This window comes from Mirounga angustirostris, unplaced genomic scaffold (assembly GCF_029215605.1).
Source record: "Mirounga angustirostris isolate CCGP_5_RB_7025 unplaced genomic scaffold, mMirAng1.0.hap1 SCAF_2, whole genome shotgun sequence".
Lineage (NCBI taxonomy): Eukaryota > Metazoa > Chordata > Mammalia > Carnivora > Phocidae > Mirounga > Mirounga angustirostris.
The window spans coordinates 201,462,360-201,490,209 of NW_026991710.1; the positions used below are offsets into that span (position 1 = coordinate 201,462,360).

Below are 27,850 nucleotides of genomic sequence, written 5' to 3' on the forward strand. Positions count from 1 at the left end.
TGAGAGTCAGACCATCCAGGGGGAAAGAGGAAGAAGAAGAAGAAGAAGAGGAAGAAGAAGTTGTTCTGGCCGTGAGCTCGGCCAGCTGCGGAAATCAAAGCATTCCAGTGTGTGTACAGCACAAGGAACACAACAGGGCGTATTCGGTGGAGGAACGAGACAGAAGTTACCAGGTAGGTGAGAAACTGTACAAGCCTTTCGTAACAAAGAAAAGAGAGGACCGCGGCGAGGGCCGCCCCCGTCCCTAGAGGCGCGTCTGGGCCTCGGGGATGTAGATCTCGATGCTGTCTGCACGCTCCGAGGCCGAATTCTGGCGGAAGGACGCCGCCCTCTTGGCCGCCATGAGCCGCCTACGGGCCTCTTGACGCTGTCTGTCCGGCAGGTCCAGGGACTTTTCTCTCGTGATGGGAAATTTCCCTTTGGGGGGCTTCTTTGGTATCGGAGGGGGGACCTTTCTTTCTTCCTGAAAAAGCATCGCAAGTCAAAGTTGGGGCGATCAGAGGAGAACAGCACCAGCCCACGAGCCTGGTCCCCCTGGGGGTGACTGCAAGTGGCCCGGGACACCCCAAGTGCCCGAGTCTGCCCAGCCCCTCGGCACCCCCCCGCCCCCTCTCCCACCCCCATGGCCTGGCCGCCTGCCTGGTGGGCCCTGCCTGTGACTTCCTCACAACCCTCCATGGTGGGGAGAGGGCTCTGGGGATGGCGTTACACTTAAGGAACTCGATCCTTCACCAGAACATTGACCATCTCCTCCATTTCTGATTTACTCTGATGTTACTGCCAGATTAATGGACTCTGTCATCTCTGAGCATTGGCAAATGCCCACCATTGCAAGTTCTCGAGTATCCCGGGTATTTTGCAAGATGCCACTTGACATCCTGTCACAGTCTTTTCAACAGACTCTGGATTCTAAGGACCTTCATGAAAACCATCTTACATGGGGGAGCCATTGGCCAAATTCCCTATTATGGCCCTAAAACCGCTTGACATTAACTAGATGGTAAATAGATGCAAATAATTACTTCTGATCTTTAGCTCATGTTCTTAAATAAGTCATGAAAACAGGTGTATGCCTTTTCTAGAAAGCTCCATCCCACAGTTCTGCAGTGAATGTAAAATGTAATGCTTGTTACTCTTCTGGAGAAAGGTCTGTGTCCCACACCCTGCTGCGTTATTTACCGTGTGTCCTAACTAACAAAGCCGGACATGATGTGGACTGTCCTTCCCAGTGGAGGGGTGACAGAGCCCTACATAGCCAATTACCCCCTTCCCAGGAAAGGGTGCCTGGCATAAGGCGCCAGAACCCCTTTCTTTTCTAAGCAGATATCTAGTTGTGGGGGAAAACCCCACCCTTGTGTCTTTCTCCCTTCAGCCTCTGCCGAAACCCAAATGCGCCAGACATACTAGGACGTTGTGGGGAAGGCATAGCTTGCCATGCAGGGTGGACGCCTGTGGCCAAACCTCCCCGTTGTATAGTGTTGGATTTGGTAGGGAGATTCTTCTGGTGTCTGACGCTATTCCCATGGCTTATTTTAAAATGACTTGGACCAAAAAGTTTTAAAGAGCCTTGGGAGGTGGGTACCCGTGGCTTAGTCAGTTGAGTGGCTGCCTTCGATTTTGGCTCAGGTCATGATCTCAGGGTTGTGGGATCTAGCCCCGTGTTGAGCTCCTCACTGGGTGTGGAGTCTGCTTGGGATTCTCTCCCTCCCTCTGCCCCTCCCCTGCTCCTGCTCTGTCTCTCTCCCTTTAAAAAGCAGATTAAAGAAAATTAAAATGACTTGGACCAGAAGCAACGACTTCTTCCTGACTCTTGGGCAGGCTCTACGACAATGGGGTAATTGGTTCATTAAAACGTTCAGCTCTTTCAAAAGTTAGTTCCTGCATTAAGCTCATGACTGGATCTACCTATCTCTTTTCTCTTTGCTTGGTAGCCTCTGAAGTATGGCGCTGTAGGAAATACACACGAGCAATTCGTGTGGGAGTCTCTTGTTTAAGGGGGCTCTCGGCCTCTGGACGTCCCGTGGTAGGAGAGGGTTGACCAGGTGGCCCTGCAGATCTACGGAGTAGACTTACTCAAGAAACACAAGGCATGGGGCCTCGGTGGTGTGAAAGAGCTGCTCATTATCTGCGCTGGGGTGTATACCCTCAGCTAGAGGCTCTTCAGTTAGAGGACCATTCCCTATGCATAGCTTAGGTAGAAGGGATTGTATTAGTTGTCAACTACTGAAGAATGAAAGAAGTAGGAGGGATTATTGCAAATCTTTAGACTGGTTTACTGAGTTCTATTTTTAGCATTCTATTAGAATAACATTTTCATTGGCAATCTTTACTTGTGATCTCCTCACTTCAAAACCAGACCATAGCTAGGACTTGCCCATGCACCACGTATGGCTCACGGACAGCCCGTGGCTTTCTTACGCCCCCTGCCCCACCGTCGGTGTGAGAGGGGCTTTGTCAGTGGTCTGCAGTGGTATCTATGGCATCGAGCCCAGAACTCTTCCAGGATGGTCGGTGGCCCCTTGTGGGAACGGTGACGATGGCAATGATAGCTTCCGTTCTAATTACCTGCATAGCCATCCTCCACTGCGTTCTGACACCTCTGCTTCAAAGCATGTTCGGTTAATTTCATCATTTTATTTTGATAATGTCTATCTAGAAAATCAGATTATGTTTACTCAGATCATCTTTAAAATGTGATAGGAAATCAATGTATTTATTGCTGATTCAGACCTACGTGTTAGCCCCACTAAAGATGAAATCTGAAGGGAAGACGTGAAATCATGGGTTCAGACTCAATGGAAACTTTCAGCCTATTTAAGGGCCAAGGCTGAGAGATCTAGAGGAAGTTTACATCATCAAACGGTTCAGTAAAGCTCAAAATGTTTTCTTGGCTTCAACTGGAGATAAGCAACTGAAACATTTATCTGAACAGGAAGGAGTCATTGTGACCAGACCCAAAACCTTCCCTGTGGAAACTCATCTTCGTATAATCCGAACAAAGGTATGACGAAGACATTTCAGAGGGTCGATCCCTACAAGAAGTGAGACTCTAGATCGACACGTGATTTTTGGCTGGTGTCCAAGAGATGCTGCAAGAAAGAGGCTTATTTACGACACCTGGCCAGTGACTCCCGTCCCACTCTGCATACACGTGCATGGGTGACAATTCGATGCCATATCGCTAAGCTAAGACCAGGACGCCCGTCGTGGTGGAGCGCGACTCCTGCAGCTGGACCAGGTACGGGGCACGGACGAGGAGTGGGGCGTGAGGACGTCACATGCCCGGGGCAGAATTACCTTTCTTTCGGGAGACTCTATTATCTTCCAGTCGTTGAGCTTCAGCTGGTGCAGCTCGTCGAACTTCATGCTGACGTCCTCGATGGAGAGCTGCAGCATGTCCCAGTAGCCCGCCAGGTCCTGGGACGTGGGTCTCGGCATGGCGCTGGGGTCCTGCCAACACGCGAGCACAGTTTACACCTGCTCTTTCCCGCACGTGCCTTTCAAGGACTTGGGTTAGGGAGAAGCCCGGCTAATTCAAACTCTGATGCAAACATTCAAGTGGGCCCACAGAGATCCAGTAAGTTTACACACGTATTTGCCGACGCACTTTACATTCACAAACAGGAAAAGGCTACGTATTGCGTGATCCCAACTCTATGACGTTCTGGAAAAGGTAACACTGTGGGGACAGTAGAAAGATCAGAGGGTGCCTGGGGTCAGCGGGGAGGGATGCAGGGGTGGGACACGACGTTTAGGGCAGGGAGACTACTCGGCGTTGTTACCACAATGGTTGCTACATGTCACTGTTCATTAGTGCAAACCCACAGAACGAACGACGCCAAGAGTGACCCTCATGTGCACTGTGGACTCTGGGGGATGGTGAAGTGCCCATGGGGGTTCACTGATGCCAACAGAAGCACCGTCTGTTGGGGATGATGGTCATGCTGTGGGGGGCAGAGGGGAACGGGAAATCTCTCTACCTTCTTTTCAATTTTGCCGTGAACCTAAAACTGCTTTAAAACAATAAAACCTATTAAAGAAGATACATGTATTACATTCATTCATTGTTTCCTTTCGAAAATGCTTTCTTAGGCCTCGAGGATGGGGGCGACTAGTGAGGTTTTCCAGCGCTGGGCAGTTCATAAAAGGAACGAGGCAGCTGTGTTTTAGGTCTCCTTGGGGGATTATTCTGCAGACTGGTGCCCGGGACACGGACACGTGTTGGTGGTGCTGGTGGCTTGGGCTTGGAGCCAGTTCAGCTTCTCGTGCTCTCTGAGAGATCTTAGTGCGAATTCCGACGGCCAGTGACGCTGCACAGATGTTCCGCGTGTGTACTTTCTCCCACGTAGAGGGAGGACAGCAGGTCCCTTCTAGGAAGGTGTACAGTGAAGTCACGGACAGGTCCCCGCATGCGCAGGTGACACTGCTGAGCCACAGACCGGCAGCCCAGCGTGCCCACCGTCCCCCCGCGGCATGAGGCTGGCGAGGATCTGAGCCCTGCAGGTGCCTCCATGCTGGGGCCGGGCTGGCTTCACCCGGTACCTGCCCGGAGGCCCGCGGGGCTGTGACACCCGGGGTTAAGCGTATGGTGTTTCTGCGTGTGGCACCTTTGATTCAGTGGGAGGCCATCTCAGATTAAACGAGAAATTTTGGTGAATTTGCTTAAAATGTGCAATTTTCAGCTTACTTGTAAGTTGTTCATGGTAAGCACAATGTCCTTTACCCACGTCTTAGTGCATCGGGGTGGCTGGACAGAACCCCGCCACCGGCGGCTGACAAACAGACACATGTTGCTCACGGTGCTGAAGGCTGGGTGTCCCAGACCAGGGGCCGGCGTGGACATGTCCTGGGGAGACACACGTCCAGGGGGCCGATTTCTGGCTGTGTCCTTACTTGGAGGAGGAGGAGGGTGCGGAGTTCTGTGGCCCCATTCATGGGGGCTCCACCCTGATGACCTCGTCACCTCCGGAAGATGCCGCCTCCTAATGCCATCACACTGGGGGCAGAGTCCAACACGTGAATTTGGGGGGACACACGCATGCAGTCCACAGCACCCTGGTTTGGCGTCGCATCAGAATGATCGCTTTCGGCCCCCAGCCCCCTGTGCCGCGTGCGACCAGCCGGCAGCCTGTGTGGGCGAAGGTCGGGGGAAGCGAGCTGCGTGTCGGGCCCGCTTATCCGGGGAAGCCCAGGGGGACGCCGGTGTCCGCAGGGTGAGGGGCGGCCGGCTTCCAGGGACCCGTCCTCGCGGGAGGCAGCGCCATCCCCGGCCGTGGGGCTCTTCCGCTCGCACATGGGAGCCTGAGCTCAGCCGCTGCTCGTGAGGAGAAAGGGCACGACCGTGTTGCAGCTGGGGCTGCATCCCAGCGGTAATGGTGACGGAGCAGGACTCCGATCGCGCCCGCGGCCATCGGGAAGGAAGTGGGGCGGGAGGAGGCTTCTCCCACCAGGGACCCGTCTTCCATCTGAACTGGAGTTTCTAAGGGGGGTTGTGTCCCCTTCTGGAAGACGTCACAAACACAACGAACCTTCTCTCTTTTTGTGCGTTTAGGGGAGGACGGCTGAGCGCATCTGCAGGAAGCCACACGGTGACCCTTCTTCCACTCTCCGAGGTCAGGTTGCTGGGTGCAGGTCACGTCTTCAAAGAGAAAAGCTGAAGAAGTGTTCTTGGCAAGGTGCAGGCTCCCTCTGACCCACGAGCAGACGTCAGTCTCACCTGTCACAGCTCGGCTGCTCTTGAGGCAGGGGTGCAGCTGTGTGCGGGCAGCTGGGCGCAGCCAGGCTCTGCCCCCCGCCCCCGTCCTCTGCTCTTTTCCGGGGGAGCCAGCTGCATCTGTGCCCATTGGACGTTCAGCTACCGTGATGTTTCTGAAACTGTTTTTAAATGGCCCCTTCCCCAGCAAAGTGACACAGTTGCTGTCTTTCCTGGTTAAATTCACGTCCTGAGAGTTCCCGTGACTTGCTGGCCTGGCCGTGAGAGGCCCCCATGACGTGGACTCTGGGGCTCCCGTGTTCTGGGGTAATGTGCTCAGAGGGGCTGGGAAGCCCTCCCAGGCACACATGGGATTGTGCAGCTTGCTGGGACGTAGGTCTGAAGGGGATGGTGCATTTCTACCAGGCTGGCTGGGGTTGCGGTGCTGCTGGTCCTGATAAGGAAAATCTGTGTCCTGAGATGGCCCACCGAGCCAGCGAGAGAGTCCCAGTCCTTGCTCGGGGCTCTTCCGGCTTCTTCTCCCTGCCCCGCTTTGTGCACGCACCCCAAGTGCCAAATATGCGAAAGTAAAAGTGTATAAATTGCCCCCTTTGTTTGTGCTCGGGGCTCAGAGCTTTGGAGACCACTCTCCTCTGAGCCCACCGGCATTAAATAAACCTCCTAGCCTCCAAGATGTCCAGGTGCCATTTGGTTCTTCCATCGGGCAATCTAGTCCAGGTTCCATAACATTTGGTTCTCTGACCAGGAAACCCAACCGCGCTGGCCCATTGTTGCCACCAGTTTGGGGCAACGGCAGGGTGGTGACGGAAGGAGGGATCGTAATGGAGAAGGCGCACCCTGCCTAATTTTCGGCAGTCTCCCACCCCGGTCGCCTCGAGCCAGCTCCGCTCTGCTGTTCCCACTGGACTCGAGGAGACTTGGCAGGTGAGGACCCTGTCCCAATGTCGGATTCCGGTAAGGCCTGGGGCCCCAGGACCCAGACAGGCCCGTCCACTGGGGTGGAAGGGGAGCCTGATCACCTCCCAGAGACCTCTTAGAGGTCTCCCATGTAGGGATTCCCAGGGAGGGAATGTAATAACTTCTGGAGTGTGAATGTGTGAGTGAATGTGCAGTACGACCTGGCTTGCTCAAGAGGACTGATTCTGTGACTCCACGGGCAGGCACCCTTAAGGTCCCCCGAAGCCTACAGAGTCTGAGTGGGCCCGTCTGTGATTCCGTGGTGAACGGCATATGGTCTATGGTGGCATTGGAATGGTTTCCGATCCTAAGTCACAACGCTGAGACAGCTACGGCTAAGCCTCACCTAAGCTCCTTTAGGACATAGCCAGTCGGGCATCTGATTGGTCTCCTCACCTCAGAGGGCACCCCCCCCCCATCTGTCTCTGCACCACCGCACACGGGGACATCACCATGGGTCAGGGCAGAGTAAACCTATGGTTCTAGAGACTATGATCAAAAATTTCAAGAAGGGGTTTTCAGGAGACTATGGAGTCAGGATGAGCCCCAGCAAGTTGAGAACCCTATGTGAATTGGAATGGCCCACCTTTGATGTCAGGTGGCCTTCAGAAAGGACATTGGATGTCCCAACGATTTGTCGAGTGTGGCAAGTTGTAACAGGAGAACCAGGACACCCTGGCCAGTTTCCGTACATTGACTCCTGGCTAGGAACTGCTCAGACCCTTCCCCCTGGGTGCGATTCGCTTGCAACAGGCAGGGACAGACCAGGGTCTTAATTGCCTCATCCGAGCGACCTAAGGAAAATCAGCAAGAGCCCCAGTCTCCACAAATCCTAGCCAGAGATCCTGAGGACGAACTGACCCTGCCCCCACCGTATGTACCCCCAAGACCACCTACACCTGGCCCTTCAGCTCCAAACACTCTGCTGCCATCGGTCTCGCTGTGCCCCTAGGCCCAGAGGATCCACCAGCGCCCCCAGGCCCAAAAGATCCACCTTCTCCAGGACCAGCGGCCAGGCTGCATCCCAGGCCAGCACAGCACCCTCCAAATGCTGTTACGAGAGACATGGGAACCCGAGAGGCATGATGAAGATGGTATGGTCCAACCCGGCCGTTCCATGATGTATTATCAGCCCTTCTCCACCACCGACCTCCTCAACTGGAAACATAACACCCCATCCTGCTCTGAGAGACCACAGGCCATGGTAGACCTCATAGAATCCCTCTTCCAGACTCATCGGCCAACCTGGGAAGACTGCCAACAGTTACTCCCACCCTGCCTAACACAGAGGAAAGGAAGAGAATAATGAAAGGTGCACAGCAGTACCTGGAAGAGCACGCACCAGCGGGAGTCATCGACCCTGCTGCCTGGGCTAATACAGCAGCACCCGAAGAGTGCCCAGCATGGGACTTCGCCACAACTGAGGGACAGGCCCACATCCACCGGTACCAGGAGGTCCTCCTCCGGGGAATCCGGGCAGGAGCTAAGAAACCCATGAACATGACTAAGGTATCTTCAGTCACTCAACAACCAGGGGAGTCCCCCGGGGACTACTACGAAAGACTATGTGAACCTACAGGATATATACTCCATTTGACCCCGAGGCACAGGAAAGCCAACAGATGGTAAACACCTCCTTCGTGGCTCAGGCTGCCCCAGACAACAGAAAAAACTTCAGAAACTAGAGGATTTCACCGGGATGAACATCACTCAACTAATAGAGATTGCCAATAGGATCTACATGAACAGGGAGGTCACAGCCGAACGGGAATCTGACAAAAAGACGAAAAAGCCTCCTCACCACCGCCCTGAAAGAAAAGGACAACACAAAGATGGGGAGACCACCGAAAGGGGGGAGACCCAGAACCCCCTTAGCAAGGGATCAATGTGCCTACTGTAAGGAGAAAGGGCATTGAAAAAATGAATGTTCCAACCCGGGAAAAGCTCAGAAGCCCGGCCGCTACAAGAAAGAACCCCGAGAGGAGGACCTCATAGGCCTTGCAGGAAAAGGGGGTCTGGGCTCTTTCCTCTTTGGCCCCCATGAGCCCATGGTCAGAATGAAGGTGGGGGGCCAACCAGTGACTTTTATGATTGATACTGGGGCTGAGCACTCTGATGTCACCTCCCCAGTGGCCCCTTTCAGCAAAAGGACTGCAACCATCCTCAGGGCCACTGGGATGTGGGTAGTGCAATAGCCCTTTTGCCAGGCTCACCAGTGTGAACTCGGGGGCCACAAGGTCTGACACAAATTCCTTTATCTGCCCGATTGCCCTCCTGGGCTGAGACATACTCTCCAAGCTTAGGGCTCAGATAACCTTTGAGCCCACCGGACACACTAGCTTCCGATTGAACCCAAGGCAAGAGAAGACGGGGTCTCTAATACTAGCAGTTACCATGCCAAGGGAAGAAGAATGGAGGCTATTCTATGCCCAGGCCCAACCAAGTAGCCTGCCAGAGTTCAGACTCACCTTTCCTTCAGTATGGGATGAAAACAACCCACCTGGACTAGCCTGGAATCGGGCCCCTATCATTGTTGAACTGATCCCAGGAGCCCAACCTCAGAGGCAAAGGCAATACCCCTTTTACAAGAAGCTAAGATCGGCATCCAAGAACATCTGACCAAACTCAAAGAAGCAGGTATTTTAGTTGAGTGCCAGTCGGCCTGGAATACCCCACTCCTGCCAGTCAAGAAGCCAGGAGGGGGATACTGACCAGTACAAGACCTGCGGGCCATCAACAAGGTGACCATCTATCTGCACCCAGCGTTCCTGAACCCATACACCGTCCTTGGCCAAATCCCAGGGTTGGCCAGATGGTTCACTTGCCTAGATTTGAAGGATGCCTTCTTCTGCCTCTGCTTAGCTCCCCAGAGCCCGCCACTATTTGCCTTTGAATGGACTGAACCTGATACACAGCGCCAGATGCAACTGACTTGGACACACCTCCTGTAGAGGCTTAAAAACTCACCAACCCTCTTTGGCGAAGCAATGGCCGTGGACCTCGCCAGCTTCCCAAGAGAGGCCACACGACGCACCCTCCTCCAGTATGTGGATGACCAGTCTTCTTGCCAGTGACACACAAGAAGACTGCACAAAAGGCACCAAAGACCTCCTACAGCTCCTGTCAGACTCAGGATACTGAGCCTCATGGAAGAAGTCACAAATCTGCCAACAACAGGTCTGATACCCTGGTTTCCTCCTCACCCAAGGGAAGAGAGAACTGGGGCCGGAGAGGAAGAGGGTCATCATCTCCCTGCCACAGCCCCAGACAAAAAGGGGCCTGTGAGAATTCCTGGGGGCTGCAGGATTCTGCCGCACCTGGATCCCTGGGTTCTTGGCAATAGCAAGACCCCCTTTATGATCTCTTAAGGGGACCAGATCGAGAACCCCTTACCTGGACTGAGGAAACAGAAGCCGCTTTCACAGAGATAAAGACCGCCCTGGGGCGGGCTCCAGCCCTGGGCCTACCAGGTGTAGAAAAACCCTTCAATCTCTTTGTGCATGAAAAGGAAAAAATAGCGCTCGGGGTACTCACCCAGACTGTTGGACCCTGGCAACAGCCAGTTGCTTACCTGTCAAAGAAGCTGGACCCCGTGGCAGCGGGATGGCCACCGTGCCTCAGGGCGCTGGCAGCCACAGTCCTACTCATCAAGGAGGCGGACAGACTTACCCTGGGGTAAGAACTTAACATCAAGGTCCCTCATGCAGTTGTGTCCCTCATGAACGCACAGGGACACGGCTTCCTTTCCAACTCTCGGCTAGCACAATACCAATGGCTCCTCTGCGAAAACCCGCGGGTCACCCTCGAAACAGTAAGGACATTAAATCCAGCAACACTGCAACCCATGGAAGAGGGGGAACCAGACCATGACTGCTCCGAGGTGACTGATGAAGTCTGTGCGAACCGTCCAGATCTGTGGGATCAAGCCATAAAGAATCCAGAGCTCACGCTGTTCAGCGATGGCAGCAGTTACCTACAGGAGGGTGCCTGGAAAGCAGGTTATGCAGTAACCACAACCCCTGAAGTCCTAGAAGCTAAGGCATTACCAGCTGGATGGTCAGCTCAACAGCCTGAATTATATGCCAAGTCCGAGCCCTCACCCTCGGTGAAGGCAAGCGAGTCAACATCTATACTGACTCTCGGTACATCTTCGCTACTCTACATATACATGGAGTCATCTACAAGGAAAGGGGCCTCCTACCTGCTGCAGGAAAAGCTATCAAGAACAAGGAGGAGACACTGAGACTCCTTGAAGCTGTCTGCCTTCCAAAGGAAGTAGCAATCCTGCACTGTGAGGGACACCAGAAAGGAGACGACCCCATAGCGTGGGGAAATCGTTTGGCAGGTGAGGCAGCCAAGACCTCAGCCAGTGAGGACATAGACAGAGCCCCTTCCCTCACCATGGCCCTGACATCCCCCGGAAGAAGTCCCTCCACCCAGTTACACTAAAAAGGAGAAAGAATGGGCCATGGCTGAGGGAGCCACCCTGACTGAAAAGGGATGGTGGATAATGCCAGACAGGCGCATCTTTGTTCCAACAGCAACTGGAGGGCATCTAGTCAAGGAACACCACCGACTCACTCATCTGGGGAAAACTGTATTAGAGGCCCTTCTCAAGAAGCACCACTGCCTCAGTCAGCTGCCAGCACTGTGCCGAGCAATGAGTGAATGGTGCATGACATGTGCTAAAAATAATGCTCAGTCTGCACCACGGTCCCCACCGGGTGTCCAGAGGATGGGAGCACCCCCCCTTTGAAGATCTAGAGGTAGACTTCACAGATGTGCAGCCGAGCAGGGGGTTCAAATATCTCCTAGTAATAGTATGCACATACTCTGGGTGGGTCAAAGCCTTCCCGACCAGGACAGAGGAAAGCCGGGGAAGTAGCTAAAGTCCTCTTGTGGGAGATGGTGCCCCGGTTCGGCCTGCTGTTAACAATCCACGGTGACAATGGACCCACATTTGTGGCAGACGTTGAACAGGTCTTGACCAAATCTCTCAACACCACCTGGAGACTCCACACCACTTACTGGCCCCAAAGTCCAGGGAAAGTAGAGCTAATGTATCACACCCTCAAGGGAACCTTAGCAAAGTTCTGTCAGGAGACTAACCTCCCATGGCCGGATCTGCTACCCCTAGCTCTCCTGTGTGCTCGCTGCACACCCTGGACATTAGGTTTCTCCCCATTCGAATTAATATATGGATGGCCTCCCCCGTGCTTGGGAAGCCTTCCAGGAAACTTGCATCAGGTTGGAGATAAAGGGATAAAGGAGCAGCTTCAGGCCCTGGGGGCCACCCTAAATAAATTACAAAAGTACACCATTGAGAGAGTCCCAATCTCTTTAGGGTCTCAGGTACACTCCTTCCAGATAGGGGAGTCAGTTTTGGTCAAGGACTGGAAGAAAGACCCCCTCAAACCGCAGTGGACAGGGCCCCACACTGTTGTTCTACCTGCCCCTACTGCCGTCAAGGTCTCAGGCATCACCCCGAGGGTCCACCACTCCAGAGTGAAAAAGGCCCATCATTCAAACGAGGGGCTGTGCCAGCGGAGAGTCCAGCCAGACTTCACGAACCCACTCCTGCTTCACCAAACCCACTCCAGCTTCACCTTTGACGAGACGCCACTGACTGATGGACACCTGCTCACCGTGGTCTCTGGCTGTCATTGGCACGATTTCCCTCATCTTGGGAGCCGGACTCTACACTGTTGCCCCTCCTGGCTGGACTTCCCCCCAGAGGCTTACTATTGTCATTGCTTATTGGGTGTCCCTAGGGTCTATTACTGCACTTACTTGTCCACGGGTTTCATCTGCTGATGGGTTACCCACGATGGCTCCCTCTACCTAAGGTCATAGACCCCAATTTTACTGGCCCTCTGCTGTCTACTCCTGAGTACATTTCACCATGGTTTTCCTGGCCCCAGTCAGTCCCGGTCTTCTGCTATCTGGTGTGCAGTTCCTCCTCACTGCCTCTAGCTTGCCTGGCCAGGCAAGGGGGGCAAACTCTCGTATCACCGTTCCTGGCAAGTGGACTTCCCAGCTTATCCCCCTCAATCCTGCACCAGTGCCCCCACTGACTTCTTTCACCTGGGATGGGCACACACCAAAGGTTGACCTCCATTCTGATGGATGCCAGCATCTTGATACCTCTGGGACCTTCATAGACGGTGTTCCTACCATGGCCCTCACTCAGGTTACCGGCTAGTAGATATCTACATCTGTGGGGGCCCTATGCCTCAACAGGGAAACACCTGTCCTCAGTTCTGCTCGCAAGCCTGGGGATGTGAGTCATGGGTGGCGACTTGGCCAGGAATGGAACGACGGTCCACTGGGTGGCACCTCAAACAGTGCAGTGACATGTGGATTTCCTTGTCACAGAACGACACCCCACCCTCTTGCCCTAACGATCACTATATACCGCTCACCCTCTCAGTCTCAGAACCCAATGCCACATCATGGGCTGCAGGAATCATTCTCCTGTTGGGCCAATATCACCCCATGGGGACCGACCCCATGGCCAAGTTTATGATTAAGTCCATGTTCACTCCAAGCCTTACAGTCAACCCCCAGAGTCAGACAGAAAATAACTCGCCCTGGCGCATCCCCGGGTCCCCCATCCACATGCAGCAAGCATCTATAGCGCAACTGTTCGGTACGATTAACGCCTCCCACCAAGCACTTAACCACTCAAATCCACCCCTAGCGTCTGACTGCTGGATCTGTATGAAGCCCAGTCCCGTCCAATACCTAGGTGTCATCCTCAACCAGTCCACCGTGTCACTTCCCACCTCGGCACGGGGGACCTCAGATTATCCCTTTCTGGCTCCGCTACTGCTGTATGGAAACTCTTCCTCTCCCATCACGGGCCACAGTCGGGTCTGTGCGCCTAACAACACTTTTCCGGCTTGTGATCAAGGTGGATACACCTGCATCACCCCGTGCGACCAATCGTGCACGATTGTCAGTCTCTTACCCGATCTTTCAGTCCTCTCCGGGGGCGATGCCCCACTCGTATGGAGACCCCCTAGCCGCCCGTGGCGCTCCCCCCACGGCCGTCCCTCTTGTCGTGAGCCTGCTGGCCACATCAGGTGTTGCCCTCGGCTCCACAGGCATCGGGATGTCTCAGGTTCAGTACCAGGGGTTAACAATTCAATGGCGGACTTTTCCACCCTCACTCAGTCGGCCCTGGCCCTGCAGCGCCAGCTCGATTCACTGGCCTCAGTGGTCCTCCAAAACAGGCGTGGGCTCGACTTGCTCACGGCCGCGCGGGGGGGCTCTGCCTCTTCTTACAGGAGGAATGTTGTTTCTTTGCTAATGAGTCGGGGGTGGTCCAAGAAACTCTGACCCAATTACAGGAACGAGTACATCGCCGGTGGGAATCACTCCAGCGGACAACTTGGTGGGATACCCTCTCACAATGGGTCCCTTGGTTCGCCCCCCTCGTCGGCCCCCTCATATTGCTTCTCCTCATAGTGGCATTTGGTCCTTGTATTCTTAATGCCCTTACTAAGTTTATCACTACCCAAGTTGCTAAAACCAGACTCCAGTTACTCCTTACTCACTATCGCCCCTTAGAGAATGAAAATGATGCCCTCTAAACTAGGTGTCTAAAGGGGCATCAAAGGGGGGAATGATAAGGAAAATCTGTGTCCTAAGATGGCCCACCGAGCCAGCGAGAGAGTCCCAGTCCGAGCCCCGGGGCTCTTCCGGGTTCTTCTCCCTTCTCTGTTTCCCGCGCGCACCAATCCGGGTTCTTCTCCCTGCCCCGCTTCGCGCAGGCGCCAAGAGCGCCCAGTATGCGGAAGTAGAAGTGTATACCTTGCCCCCTTTGTGCTCGGGGCTCAGAGCTTTGGAGACCACTCTCCTCGGAGCCCGCTGGCGTTAAATAAACCTCTGAAACTCCAAGATCTCCGGGTGCCGCTAGGTTCTCCCGTCGGGCGATCCAGTCCAGGTTCCGTAAGCGTCCAGGGAGCCCGTGTTTCCCAAGGGCAGATCCTCCTACTCTGCTCTGCATTCTCGTTACGCGGTGAATCGCCCGTTTGTCCTTCCCTTAATATATCTGCTTTGTTCAGTCCATCCTGAACATCGGGTCGGGGGGTGGCTCTGGCTTATTTTCTGGGGTCATTCCTTTGATTTAAAACTACTTAGCCACCCAAATCTTCCAGCAGCTAGCAGTGTGGCTTTGGGCTTCTGACACGGCCGCCTCAGGCTCCCACCTCCTCCTGCAACCAATGCTGCAGGGTTGTTTTGGGGGTTTGTTTGTTTTCCCCCTTGAATCCTAGATAGAAGCCGAAAGAAGAGGAAGCAGCCACACTACGTATTTCAAAACTCAAAAAAGGATTTTTTTAAGGTTAGGATAAAATGCAATGTGACATGTGTACGAAGCATCAGAAATATGAGGATGGGTAATTTAAAAATCTAACATTAGCTGCTTCTGGCCCAGAGGACATGGACATTTTATAAGCCTGAATAACGTCTCTGCATGTTTTTACTGCATGTCGATTGCTTTAGGTAATGCGTTCCTAAAGACAGTGTCTACCTAGGCTGACCCGACTACAGAGCTGTAAAGCGGCCTAAATCCGTTCCTTCACGGACAATAATCAGACAGACGTGAAGGAGGTGGGAATATGCTCCCCAAACAGCACAACGGAGCACTCCACGGCTGTGCGTTCCTTCCAAGGAATGCTCAAGCTTCCTGCTCTCCCTTTCTAAGTGTGGGTCATAACTTCATGTCACAGGAGATAAGGGGGTCACGTTACGCGTTTTGGGATGAGCTTCAACGGGGTTAACCAGAAAATGCTAGAGAAAACGTACTTTTTAACAATCCTAATTAAGAGGGATGAATTGGCAGCTCTGACGTGCTTTGCTTCCTTTGATGTGTAAGGACATTCTGTAAGTTCACATGTCTCCTTGCAAATTAAAACAACAAAACAAAGTCAAATCGCCGAGCGCCATCGCTCCCACGATGCACAGACCTACTTGCATTTTAATGAAAAGTTTGCTCTGAAAGAAATCAATGTATGGATTTATAAAACAGTCTGTAATGTGAATACTCCTTAGTTATTTCCACAAATAACGTTGCGTGGATACGTTCTTTAGTTAGATGAAGAAAAGTGTGTGTATTATTTGTACATAGATGTAGTAAGTACCTGCACATAAGTAAATACCAACATACACATGGTTTTTCTTTCTCTTTGATGTTCAGGACGATCAGAGCCAAGTTTAACGCCAAGTGTGTTGCCCTATTGCTGGTATATTCATTTCACTCCTGACTATGAAATAGAAAGCCCCAATTGTTCTACCGTCTCTTCTGAATCTCTTGACCCCTCTCGTCGGGGCCTTCGTCTGTGACATCACAGCTGTTCCTGCCCCACCTCCCTCCTAAGGTTGTCGGGCAGGTGGACCCTGCAGCCCGAAGGTGCCCCAGGGCTTCGGGGGGCTGCCCCCCGCGCCACCCACTCCTTGCCCCCCAGCACCGCCTCGCAGCGGCCTCTTCAGCATCCCGAACCCAACCTGGGACGGGCCTCACGTTCGCTGCCTGCTCTGCAGAGTGCCAGGTACTTTGTCAGACCCGAGCGGAGAGAGCGGGCCGTCGCCTTGCTTCAGGGGCCCAGGACACCCGGGGCTTTGCTCACCATGTTCTGTTGGCATAGCCAGTAAAACTGCTGGAATTTCTGGGACATCAGAAGCTGCGCGCTCCCCACCGCACTCCTGATTTTACCGAGGACTGTGAACAAAACAAAACAAAACACGTTTAAAACTGGGTCCACGAGAAACCAAATGCAAGAGCGTGACACAAAGGGAGTCAAGTCCAAAGAGCATGCGTTACTCTTCTCCCTTCCTGAAGATTACAGCTCTGAATGTACGGTGCAGGGCGTGGCCACGGACTGGAGTTTTTTCCAGGCTGACCCATGTCCGATTTCTGAGGGAAATGCAAAGATGTGTGAGTAATACCGGCCGTTAGGATATTACTGGTCAGGGTTGGGACGGGTGTAGTCTGGAAGGGTGGTCTGTTCTGCAGGAGGCTTTTCCTGTTGGTGGCACCACGATTCTTTCAGCAATGCTGCTCAGGTGAGCGAAAGGATGAGGCAGCAAGTAGGAATAAAGAAGACTTAAGTCCTTCTTACTCTTTATGGACTCCACGAAGATGAAGATGTTAATTCCTAATTTCTAGGAAATCTCATTGGTATCGGTTACCCCATTTGACTCTAGGGAGTAATCTTTGGGGGCTCTGAGGGCATCTGACACTGGAGGGAGGGGCTGTGCAGGGAGAGGCTGAGGTGCGCTTGTGACCCCTCATCCCCAGCCCTGGGCTCTGTCCACAGCTCCCGCCACCGGCCGTGGGCCTCTGCGGGCGGCTGAGTCACCATCACCGCCGTGGGCTCCCATCACGTTCGACTCGCCAACCGATTCCCCACGGATGTTCGTAGTGACCCTGTCCTCCCTCCCGCTCCCGTGAGCCCGCTGTGATGTGGCAGGAAGTCTCCAAATGATGTCTAAGTCGTATGACTTTAATCAAACAGCACTTTTTAAAAAAGTAAGTAATACAGTTTTGTCCATGGAAAGGGCTTAACACATTAAAGAAGCGTGGGGATGACCACTTTGGGATGGAGAATCGGCAAACGAGAGCCTTGTGTGTCAAATGCAGGGTCTCTGCCCCGATCCGGCAATCCCAGGCGCCTCCACGCCTGCCGCCTCCATTCCCGTCCTCACACCTGGTCCTTGCTGGGCGTTAGCCTCAGAATTATTTAGGAAATGATAGCTTTGGTAGATCCCAACTCACGTGACTCTCAAAAGCACTTGGGAATCTGGGGCGGGGGGACATGTTTCCTGCCTCTAGACCCTGAGCCCATTCACCCCCACGTTTCATTGGCCTGAAGGACAAACAGAAGTTATTCACAGAGTTTCAGAAGGTCGAGCTCTTGGGGTGGGGCAGGTTATTCCCACCTGCTCACTTCTGGCTTCTCTCTGGCTCTCTTGCAGACCTTCCAGAGCACAGGTACGGAGCCAGGCTCTCAGCTGAGAGTAGCTGAGCGCGTGACCTCGGGCTTGCCCGCCAGGAGAGTTACGGGAGCCTGTATTTGCCAATGGCAGGTGGAAGACAGTTAAGGAAGGGGGAGTTTCACCTGGACCTGTGTCTGTCCTCGAAGGGGAGGAAAGAACCATGACCCTCCCATATGTGTTGCTGCCGACTCATCCACGTCAGGACATTTCTGGACCCCGGGCTTGTCCAGAGAAGAGAGCGGACCGGAGCTCAAGGCGGCACGAAGGACAAGCTCGCGTCGCCCAGGTCTTGTCTGGAGTTACCAGCGGTCCCCACAAGGCAGCAGTAGGTAGGGCACAAGGTCCATTCCCTATAAGGCGAGGACCTGGCATCGTGCACAACCTGTTCTTCAAATGATTTTCTCCGGGGTAAGACAGTGGACTTAAACACTTAATTTAATTTGTCTTATTTTCTCATCTGTCTTTAAGGAACTCGGCTTGCTGTTCCCTGGAGTTTTATTACTGACAATTTCACACATAGAGAGGATCTGAAAGAAAAGTGTCTGCATCACTTAGAATCAGCAATTAACAGTTTGCCACGTGCGCATGTTTATTTTTCTGAGCCCCTTGGAGATAAGCTGTAGCCAGCCTGTCACCTGCCATCATCCTGTGCAACCACTGGGTCCTTATCATTCCGAAGGAGTGGAGAATTCCTTCATGTATCTAATTCTGCACTGCTTCTAGAATATTAACAAGGAGCTTGACACATGTGACTTTAATAAAAGTGAATAAATTGGATAACACTGTGGCATCCTCTCAGACTTAAAAGATATCTTCATGCCTCTTGATCCCTGGGCCCAGGTGTGTTCAGCAAATCTGTTTCAAGAGGGGCTTTCCTCCCCCACAGACCCACCTCCTTGATCCGATTTGCCAGGCAGCAGTGGGAGGGAGTGGTGGTAGGACCCCGGGAGGAAGCTGGTGCAGGGGGATGGGGAGGGTGCTGGGGTTCAGAACTGAGTGTGCCCTGAGGATATGGGGGTGGGTAGGTGCAGGGAGAGAGGGGTGGGCAGGTGCAGGGACAGGGGGGTGGGCAGGGACAGGGGGGTGGGCAGGTACAGGGACAGGGGGTGGGCAGGTGCTGGGACAGGGAGGTGGGCAGGTGCAGGGACAGAGGGGTGGGCAGGTGCTGAGACGGGGGGTGGGCAGGGACAGGGACAGGGGGTGGGCAGGTGCAGGGACGGGGTGTGAGCAGGTGCAGGGACAGAGGGGTGGGCAGGTGCAGGGACGGGGGTGGGCAGGTGCTGAGACGGGGGGTGGGCAGGTGTAGGGAGGAGGTGGCGGGACAGAGCCAGAGTGTCTCCTAGGAGTGGTGAAAGTGCTTTACCTTTCATTCACATTTTGATCCCCCAAATTGAACACGTTTCTCTAGCTCTAGTCTCACTGCTACGGAGTGGAAGAATTATCTTTGTTTTGAAATGTTGAGTTTCCACCTGTAAACCCCTGTAACCTGCAAGACTGATGAAAAGATTTAGAGAGACTTGTTTCAATCAGGCTGTCACTGCAGGAATATATAGAAGCGACGACTAAATGTGCTTCTTTGTACTGACTGTGTTTCCTCAAATGGTAATTAGAAGTCATTTGGTTTTATACAATTTGAAGTTTTAATTCCTAATTTTCATATTCTTCTTAAAACGTAATTCAACAGAAGTATTAATATAAAGCACTTCAATTTATAATCTTTAACACATCATGGCTAGATGGGCAATATCTTGGTGTTGATTTAATGTGATGAAGAGTTATTATTAAGGGTATAAATTGATTATTGCTCGGGAGAGACAGTGAATGTCGAGGAGAAGCTCGCGACCTGATTGCTAATGGCAGGAGGGTCTGCAGTTGGGCGAGCGGGGACCACTCTATCTGGTACCTTTAATGCAAATAGCTTCCCATAATTGCCAAGAATTGGAGGTGAAAATTTCAATTTATTCTTTCCCACTGTACTTCCCTAATGTTGTCATAGTTTCGACACTTTGTTTCAAGAGCTGCAGATAAGTGCTAATGCTTCCCAGAATGCAAATTGACAAAGAAACTGATACAACGCTTGCCTCTGACGTGTAAGGAAATTTGATTAACTCTCTTGCTCCTTTTTATTTTTCATGCGTCTTCTCCAATTTCCCATTCTTTCTGAATTTGCTATGAAATGCCAGGACAACATTTACACTATCCTTTCAGAATCTGAAGTGGATTTTTGTAGAATTTGCAGAGAGTTTGAAAGGATCACGGGAATATTTATCTCCTCTCCGGTCTCTCGGGCTCCTCCGTGATTGGTTTCCGCGAACAGCTGCAGGAAAATCGCTGCTTGCTCCGACATCCCCCCTCAGGTCTCAAGCGTTACCATTCTCAGGTTTATTGAGCGCACATGTCTTTGTCCACTCCGGTGTCACGTGGCCATTTGGTGACTGGCTCGTGAGAGACATCCCTGTAGGCACCTGCCCAGGCTTTGCGAGGACCTGGGAGCAAGCCCGTTGAAGGCTCCCTCTGCTGGTAAAGGGAGACCCTCAGACGAGGGAATGGCCGAAGCCCCTGTCCCCCAGCCCGGGGGTCTGTGGTTCCACACATCTGGCCAGCTGGTGTCGGGTTATTAGCTGTTTTGGGCACGAGAACCTGCCAACACCTGTCCAAACACCCCACCGTTGAGTCCCCCACGTGCTTTCTCTCTCTGTGCCATTACAGAAGGAAAACTGTGTAGCTTTGGGACAATTGCTTTTATTTCAGAAAAACACCCTATTTGTTTCGTTCCACTTTATGCCATTTACCCTTTGGGTTTAACATAATGAATACAAAAATCCCCAAATACGAGTAGAGTAATGGTTTACAACCCCTCCAGAATGGATCTTTAATGACTTAACAATAGGAAGCCTGCATGAACGAGACTTAACTTAAACCAGTATTTATTTGGGCTCATTATAGTTTTTATTAACCATAGAGGGCTGAACGGATCTCACTTCATTCAATCAGTTCAGTGAGCTGTGATTATAAAATTTTAGTTTGGGAAGAAATTAGTTCATGTGATGGAAATTTCAATATTCGGAGCTCAGAGTTCTGGTTTAGCAAGCCATTTAACTTAATCTTGCTTCTTAAAGGTGCCATCACCAATAACCCTCTATCTGTTCTCAAAATGAGTGGTTATCTTACTTTTTAAAACTTCTTAGGGAAATGTCTAAAGTTGATTAATAGGTGCTAGTTTTAGGTGCAAAGCATGAGGAAGAGACACATAAAAATGTGTCATCTTTGTCCACAGAAATATCAGACATCTGGGCAACTTCGGGAAAGAAATTAAGAAAATCACAAAAAGCATCAAGTGGATCTATTCTCTGTTCTCTGCATCCAAGGCTTCTAGCAATGCCATCGTATTTAGTCATTAAATAGGACTGGGAAAAGTGCACAAAAACCAAAATCACTAGCTGATATCTCCAGCACGGGGAGGGCACAGGATACTCCCAGCCCCCACGTGAGGGCGACCGGAGGCCTGGGGGGATTTTAGATGCCGTGCTTTCACGAGGGTGTGAGCAGGAGCGTGACTGTCCCTGTGTATGATGACTGTCCATCTCTTTCCTCCTGTTCCCTTCTATGTCTCCACAGCAGAGCACCGTGGCAGACACTTCTGGGGAATAATAAATGCACCAAATACCATCAGTGCATTCAAGGAGCTGAAGGTCTCCCGTGACAGCAGAGGGGCAGAGCTTTGGGAAGACACAGCAGCTGTCCTGTCCTGCGAGAAACGCACGTGCCCAAGGGCATGATGGAGCAAAGACAAGCAGGTGCACAGTCCACATCGAAGTGAAGTTCTTCTTAAGGAGCCGGGAGACAGGGGCTCCTGTCCGTGGGGCTGCTTTCCTCCACCCTTCCCTCTCTGCTCCCCCTACGGCACAGCAGAATCCAACTCCCCACTGAGGCCTGGGCACCATGCCACCTTCTCCACGAAGCCTTCTTGGAATTTTCCCCGCTGAAAATGACTCACACCTGTGAGGTTCCAAAGCTCCTATCTGCCTGTCTCCCACCACACGTGATGTTCTCCACTCGGTATAAATAGTCCTGTCCTGGTCTCACTGCTCCTGGTCACTGCAGTCCGTGTCTTCACGGCTGGTCACTCGCTGTCAGCCTACAGTCTGTGGGTGGCGGCTGGCTCATGGCACATATTCAGTAAATATCTGTTGAATGTTTCTATTAACGAGAGAATCCAAGAAGAAAATCCCAAAGGTTCAAAAAAGGCGTTTAGGGAAATGCAGTTGAGGGGCAGCAGAAATTCATTTTCTGCTATAGCTTGCTGGAGAATGTGGTTTCCACATGCCTCATATTAAGGCAACTGAAATCTAAATACTGTATTTCCCACGAGGATGGAATCTTATGGCTGATCTGGGTCATTGCTGGCCACTGAATTGAATTCCGTGTAAAGTACCTTTATGGCACTATTCCCAGAACTCTCTCTGATGCCCCCAACAACAAGACAGTCATTACTTATCATGATGACACTTCAGTGTCTAAGCCTTCTAACTGTTAGATCTTTTGTGTTTAGTTTGAGAAGGAATTTGCCCCCTTTTCCTTCCTTAATTTCTAGTGGCTAAGTAATGATGAGCTAAGTCTACATTTTATCAGCTCAGGGATTCCCTCTGGAACCTAAATGGGTGTCCCAGCTACGGGGGATCAGAATGAAGCAAATGGCCACGGACTGGGACTCCACTTTTTCTAAAATAGTGGAAGAAGGTAATCCACAAGAACACAGACAGGAAGGAAGCCATGCAGGGAGAGAGGTTTCCAGTAAGGGATATTGTGATTCAATAGCTTCGGGCAGCACAGTGGTAAAGCATAGCTTTTGACAGGAGACGGCCCTGACTTCGCCTCGCGACTCCATCGCCATACTCTGTGGGATCTGGGGCGAGACGTTAACCTCCTTAAGCCTAGGTCTCTCTATTTTTAGGATGGTGACGATGCTATCTAGGCACCACATCGCGGTGAGCTCTGAACGAGGTGTGCAAAGAACCTCCCATAATATTTGGCACAGGATTCGTGCTCAGAATGTGCCGGTGCAGAGATCTCTTCTTTTAACTATATCCCCTTTTAAACTGTAATTCTTAGAAAATAAAGACTACATTAAAAGGACATGCGACAACGTGCATTCCCGCCAACAGGGTAAGAGGTTCCCCTTTCTCCACAACCTCTCCAACATTTGTTGTTTCTTTCCCTGTCCATTTTTGCCATTCTAACTGGTGTAAGGTGGTATCTCAGTGTGGTTTTGATTTGGATTTCCCTGATGGTGAATGATGATGAACATTTTTCCATGTGTCTGTTGGCCATTTGTATGTCTTCTTCGGAGAAGTGTCTGTTCATGTCTTCTGCCCATTATTTGACTTATTTGTTTTTTGGGTGTTGAGTTTGAGAAGTTCTCTATAGATCGTGGATACCAGCCCTTTGTCTGTAGTGTCATTTGCAAATATCTTCTCCCATTCTGTGGGTTGCCTCTTTGTTTTGTTGACTGTTTCCTTTGCTGTGCAGAAGATTTTTATCTTGATGAAGTCCCAAAAGTTCATTTTTGCTTTTGTTTCACTAGCCAGCCACTTTGGAAAACACTGTGGAGGTTCCTCAAAAATTTAAAAATAGAGCTACCCTATGACCCAGCAATTGCACTCCTGGGTATTTACCCCAAAGACACAGATGCAGTGAAAAGAAGGGCCATATGCACCCCAATGTTCATAGCAGCAGTGTCCGCAATAGCCAAACTGTGGAAAGAGCCGAGATGCCCTTCAGCAGATGAATGGATAAAGAAGATGTGGTCCATATATACAATGGAAGATTACTCAGCCATCAGAAAGGATGAATACCCCACTTTTACATCCACATGGATGGGACTGGAGGAGATTATGCTAGGTGAAATAAGTCAAGCAGAGGAAGTCAATTATCATATGGTTTCACTTATTTGTGGAACATAAGGAATAGCATGGAGGACATTAGGAGAAGGAAGGTAAAAATGAAGGGGGGGAAATCGGAGGGGGAGATGAACCATGAGAGACTATGGACTCTGAGAAACAAACTGAGGGTTCTAGAGGGGAGGGGGGTGGGAGGATGGGTTAGCCTGGTCATCGATGGGTATTAAAGAGGGCACGTTCTGCATGGAGCACTGGGTGTTATACGCAAACAATGAATCATGGAACACTGCATGTAAAACTAATGATGTAATGTATAGTGACTAACTTAACAATAAGAGAAAAATAAAATAAAATAAAAAGGACACGCTACATATGGGAAATTATGATAAGGTAACGAATGCTCTAGGTTGTCTTACAAACACGGCAGTGGCTAGTGTCCCCTGTTGTTCTGCCCACAGAGGGAGACCAGAACTTCTTGGATGTGTCCTGAATGGTGTAAATTCAAATGATGACAGGATCAAATTGATAGACACATTATGGACCTAGACCTGACAAGTATGTCTTCAGTGCGGGCGCGTCCTGGCTGACTGCCCCGTGGGTCTGCACGCCCCAGGCCCCCAGAAGAATATGCGCCGCCATGCACACAGTGGGAGCCCACAGCCGGACCCTGATTTCGCATCAACTTAGGCAATTTAGTTTTTCCAAGTTGTGTCTTTGTGATAAAGATTATAAATCGCTGTGACAATTAAATAACGATTTTGCCAAGCCGAAACACATACCGACCAGTGAGAAAATGCTGCAGGAAATGAGCGATTTTTAAATATAAGAACTGTGAGTAATTGCTCCACTCAATGTACCCTAAAAAAGGTAATAGACTTGGACAAATGCATGCAAGCAGTTTGAGACACCTGTCGGCGAGCTGGGGAGCAGGTTCAAATGCTCCGCTACGGCAACGCTTCCTCCAAAACACTCAGGGTCTCCCACCCACCCAGGTGAACACGTGGAATTGGGTGATTAAGGGAGAAATGTGGGGGAAGAGAATTAGTAATTTAAAGGCAACCTCTCTCTTCCTTCATAGCTTAACTCCATAAGTTCTAACAGCTAGAGATCAACACGCCAATTAGTTTCTTGGCTTTACAGATCCCAGGGCCATTGTACTCTGTCCGTTACATAAGTCCATAGAATTTCATCCTCGTATTTCCATTTGTATGATGACTGACAGATTCTATCACAGCAGCTATCTAGACGTGTTGTGGCAGGGCACAATCCCCAAGGACGTCAGCTATCCGTTTGAACTTGAGAATTCCGAGTGAGCTAGCAAACGGACAAAGGAATTCACGGAAAAAGAAAAAGTACTTTCAAGAGAGCATGATTTGTCAAGACATTCAGAAATGCCTCTGTGAAACCGTATTTTGGTCAAGACTATGTTAGTTCTAAGTATGTGGCAATTATTCTTGGATTCTTGGTCTGTCAACTAAGGTGGTATCTGTTTAGAAATCAGGTGCAGCGCTTCACAAAGGATGCTGCTTCTGATCATCCTCAAGAGAGGATTCTTCAGGTCAGTGGGAGACAGGTGGAGAATGAGGGATGCTGTCCCTTTCTACACAGAGAGGCAGAGACCCATCAGGGCAGAAAGAGGCTGGAGCAGGTCTGCTTTGCGAGCACTGGGTCAGGAAGTCACATGGATTCCCGCTCAGCGTGGTGATGGGAGAGCTGGGCGTGCACCGTCACGGGGCTGGCCGGTTCAATCTCTACTCAGCTCAAACTTCTCTTTGGCATAAAGCCAACTCAAGGGGCACCTGGGTGGTGCAGTCAGTTAAGTGCCCGACCTTTGGTTTCGGCTCAGGTCGTGACCTCAGGGTCCTGAGATGGAGCACCAAGTCAGGCTCCATACTCAGTGTGGAGTCTGCTTGAGATTCTCCCTCTGCCCCTCCCCCTGCTCAAGCTCTCTCTCTCTCTAACAAATAAATAAATCTTAAAAAAAAATAAAGCAACTCCATCCCTTATAAACATGGGACAGTAACGATTCTAGAAAACAGTGGACACCCTCCACATCAAGTCACTGTGAGAATTCGGAAGAAGAGGACATGGAATGAGACCAGCACCAGGGTCAGTGCCATTGGGCTCACGAGCTAACAAAACCCAAACGGATCCCCTTGAACACGGTAGCGGTGGTTTTTCTGTCCGTGTCCTTATCTGTTTTCTGGGAGCTGAGCGGGATGTGGTGGGAAGCACGTTTGATTTTCATTTACCCAAGCATCAAAGGAAGTGCCCCCATTAATGATGCCATTTGCCTGTTGGCCCTAGTGACCAACTGCAGTGCTAAGAAGCCGAGGGGAGGCTGCACTCTTACTTTCCTCTGAGAGATCATTCTCCTCCGCGTCTCTCTCCATGTCCTTGCACCAGCCTTCCATCCTCTTTGTCTCCGCGTGCAGCAGCTTCGCAAACCACGAGCCGTCCCTCCGGCACGGAGACACCCTCCCCGTCTCCGCTGTCTCGATGGACGGCTCCAGCCAGGGGTCGGGCGGCGGCAGGCTGCCAGTGTCCACGGGGGTCCTATAGTCTTCTCTGTAACTGAAGAGCCCCTGGGTCCGAACAGTTCTTACGGCCCCATACTGGGTGGGCGTGCTGGGCTCCGAATGCCGCTGGAAGGAGGGCCCAAACTGCAGGCCCTTGTCCTCCATGGTGACGTGTCCCGGGAAGCCCTCCAGCTCCAAGTCCGCCTGGACGGCGGCGGTCACGCTGTTGGAACGCTTGAAACGCCCGTGTCTGCGGAGGGGGAAGGAAGAGAGAGGGGAGACTTTCTGAGCTGACTGTGCGGCAAGCTGACGCCTCGCTCATCAACGACACGCCTGCACCGCGGCGAGCCGACAAGTCAAGGGGAAGATGAGTCTTTTCCTCCCGTTACTACTATTTTGGTGTTTCAGCTATGAAAGAACGTTGGGTTTTGCAAATAATTAACCTCTAACATCTACCTAAGTCTCAATGCCTAAATAACGCCCGCTTAAGACGGAAGCGTATTGCGGGGTGCAGCGGGGGTAACGCATTCCATGAGTCCACTGCCTTGGCTCATTTACTTCCCTTGACAAATCTGCCACAAGTTTACAAAACCTCCTTATGTTGCATCTATGCAACAGGAACGCTGTGTAGCTCCTTTGAGGTAAATAACTTTTGTACCCCACTGAGTTTGGGGGACACATTTCAGGGCGTGCGTCTCTTCTCCTATCTGAATAACTTAATATCATCCCCATTAAGTCTTGTACGCAAAATAAGGAATCCAAATTCCGACTTGAGCAGGTGTTTTAAAAACATGTTCATCGTACACATTGGAAGGCCGCCCAGGCCCGCACAGCCAATTACTGAAAGGATGGGCAGGAAAGGGCTTATAATTGGAGTCCAGATATTGCTGGGTGAGAACCCTGTGTGTGTGCGGGGAAGGGGGGGGTTCTTCCAAACTGAACCCTAACTCTACATTTTGGCTTCTCACCAACTGAACCCTCCTATGGCAACAGCTGTGCCCGCAGCTGGTTGATGAGTTTTCCACTTAGTGTCTTTGCTGGAGGCAAAGGAGCAGAGAACAAACCCATGATGGGGATGGAAGGCAGCAAGCCCAGTCCCGTGCAGAAGCTGTCCGCGGTCTCAGCACTCTGCCGGGAACCCGGGAAGCCAGCAGCTTGTGGTCTGAATTTCTTTGCAATCAAAATCTTTATTGGCTGGGTCCTAAAACCCTCCACGATGAGCAATGTCACCCGGGACTAGATGCTAATTGAAGTTGCAGATGTGACAATTCTCTCATTGAATTAGTTTTTTATGAAATGTACAAGATATATTTTTTAAATATGAAATAAAATAATCATCCTGTTCTTGCTACAAAAATAACATTACCATCATAGACATCTCTGTATTTTATGGTTGGAAACCATGGTATAGCTAAGGTCTTAAACTTCCTTCCTTCTCTCTCTCTTTCTGTCTTTCTTTTACCTTTAACATTATTAGGTAGGGAGACATGCACCTGATTCACCCTCAAGCCTATCTGTTCTTCCTTTGGATGAAGAACTTTGGCTCTCAGGCCTGTCAGCCCCTCCGCTTTCATAGGTGGTAAATTACTTTACGAAGAATTATTCCCCTGCCTCTCGCAAAAAACAAGATGCAGGCAGATGTTAATTCATACTTGAACGATATAAATTGCAAAGTATAAATATATGACTCTGTTACCACACATGGCATGAATTATTGATGGTCAGCATGATCTAGATGTTTGCAATCAGGTTTCTAACAG

The 27,850-nt window shown here is 51.3% G+C and overlaps 1 protein-coding gene across 1 annotated transcript in view; it reads right to left on the reverse strand.

The window, feature by feature from the left end:
- Nucleotides 1-244: 244 nt before the first annotated feature.
- DLGAP2 (DLG associated protein 2) overlaps nucleotides 245-27,850 on the reverse strand; it is a 184,299-nt gene continuing 156,693 nt past the window's right edge. The window contains exons 10-13 of the mRNA XM_045879507.2: nucleotides 25,925-26,340; nucleotides 16,303-16,394; nucleotides 3,298-3,450; nucleotides 245-463 (exon numbers count right to left, since the gene is read on the reverse strand). Coding sequence (XP_045735463.1) covers nucleotides 245-463; nucleotides 3,298-3,450; nucleotides 16,303-16,394; nucleotides 25,925-26,340 — 880 coding nt within the window. The remainder of the gene's footprint in view (nucleotides 464-3,297; nucleotides 3,451-16,302; nucleotides 16,395-25,924; nucleotides 26,341-27,850) is intronic.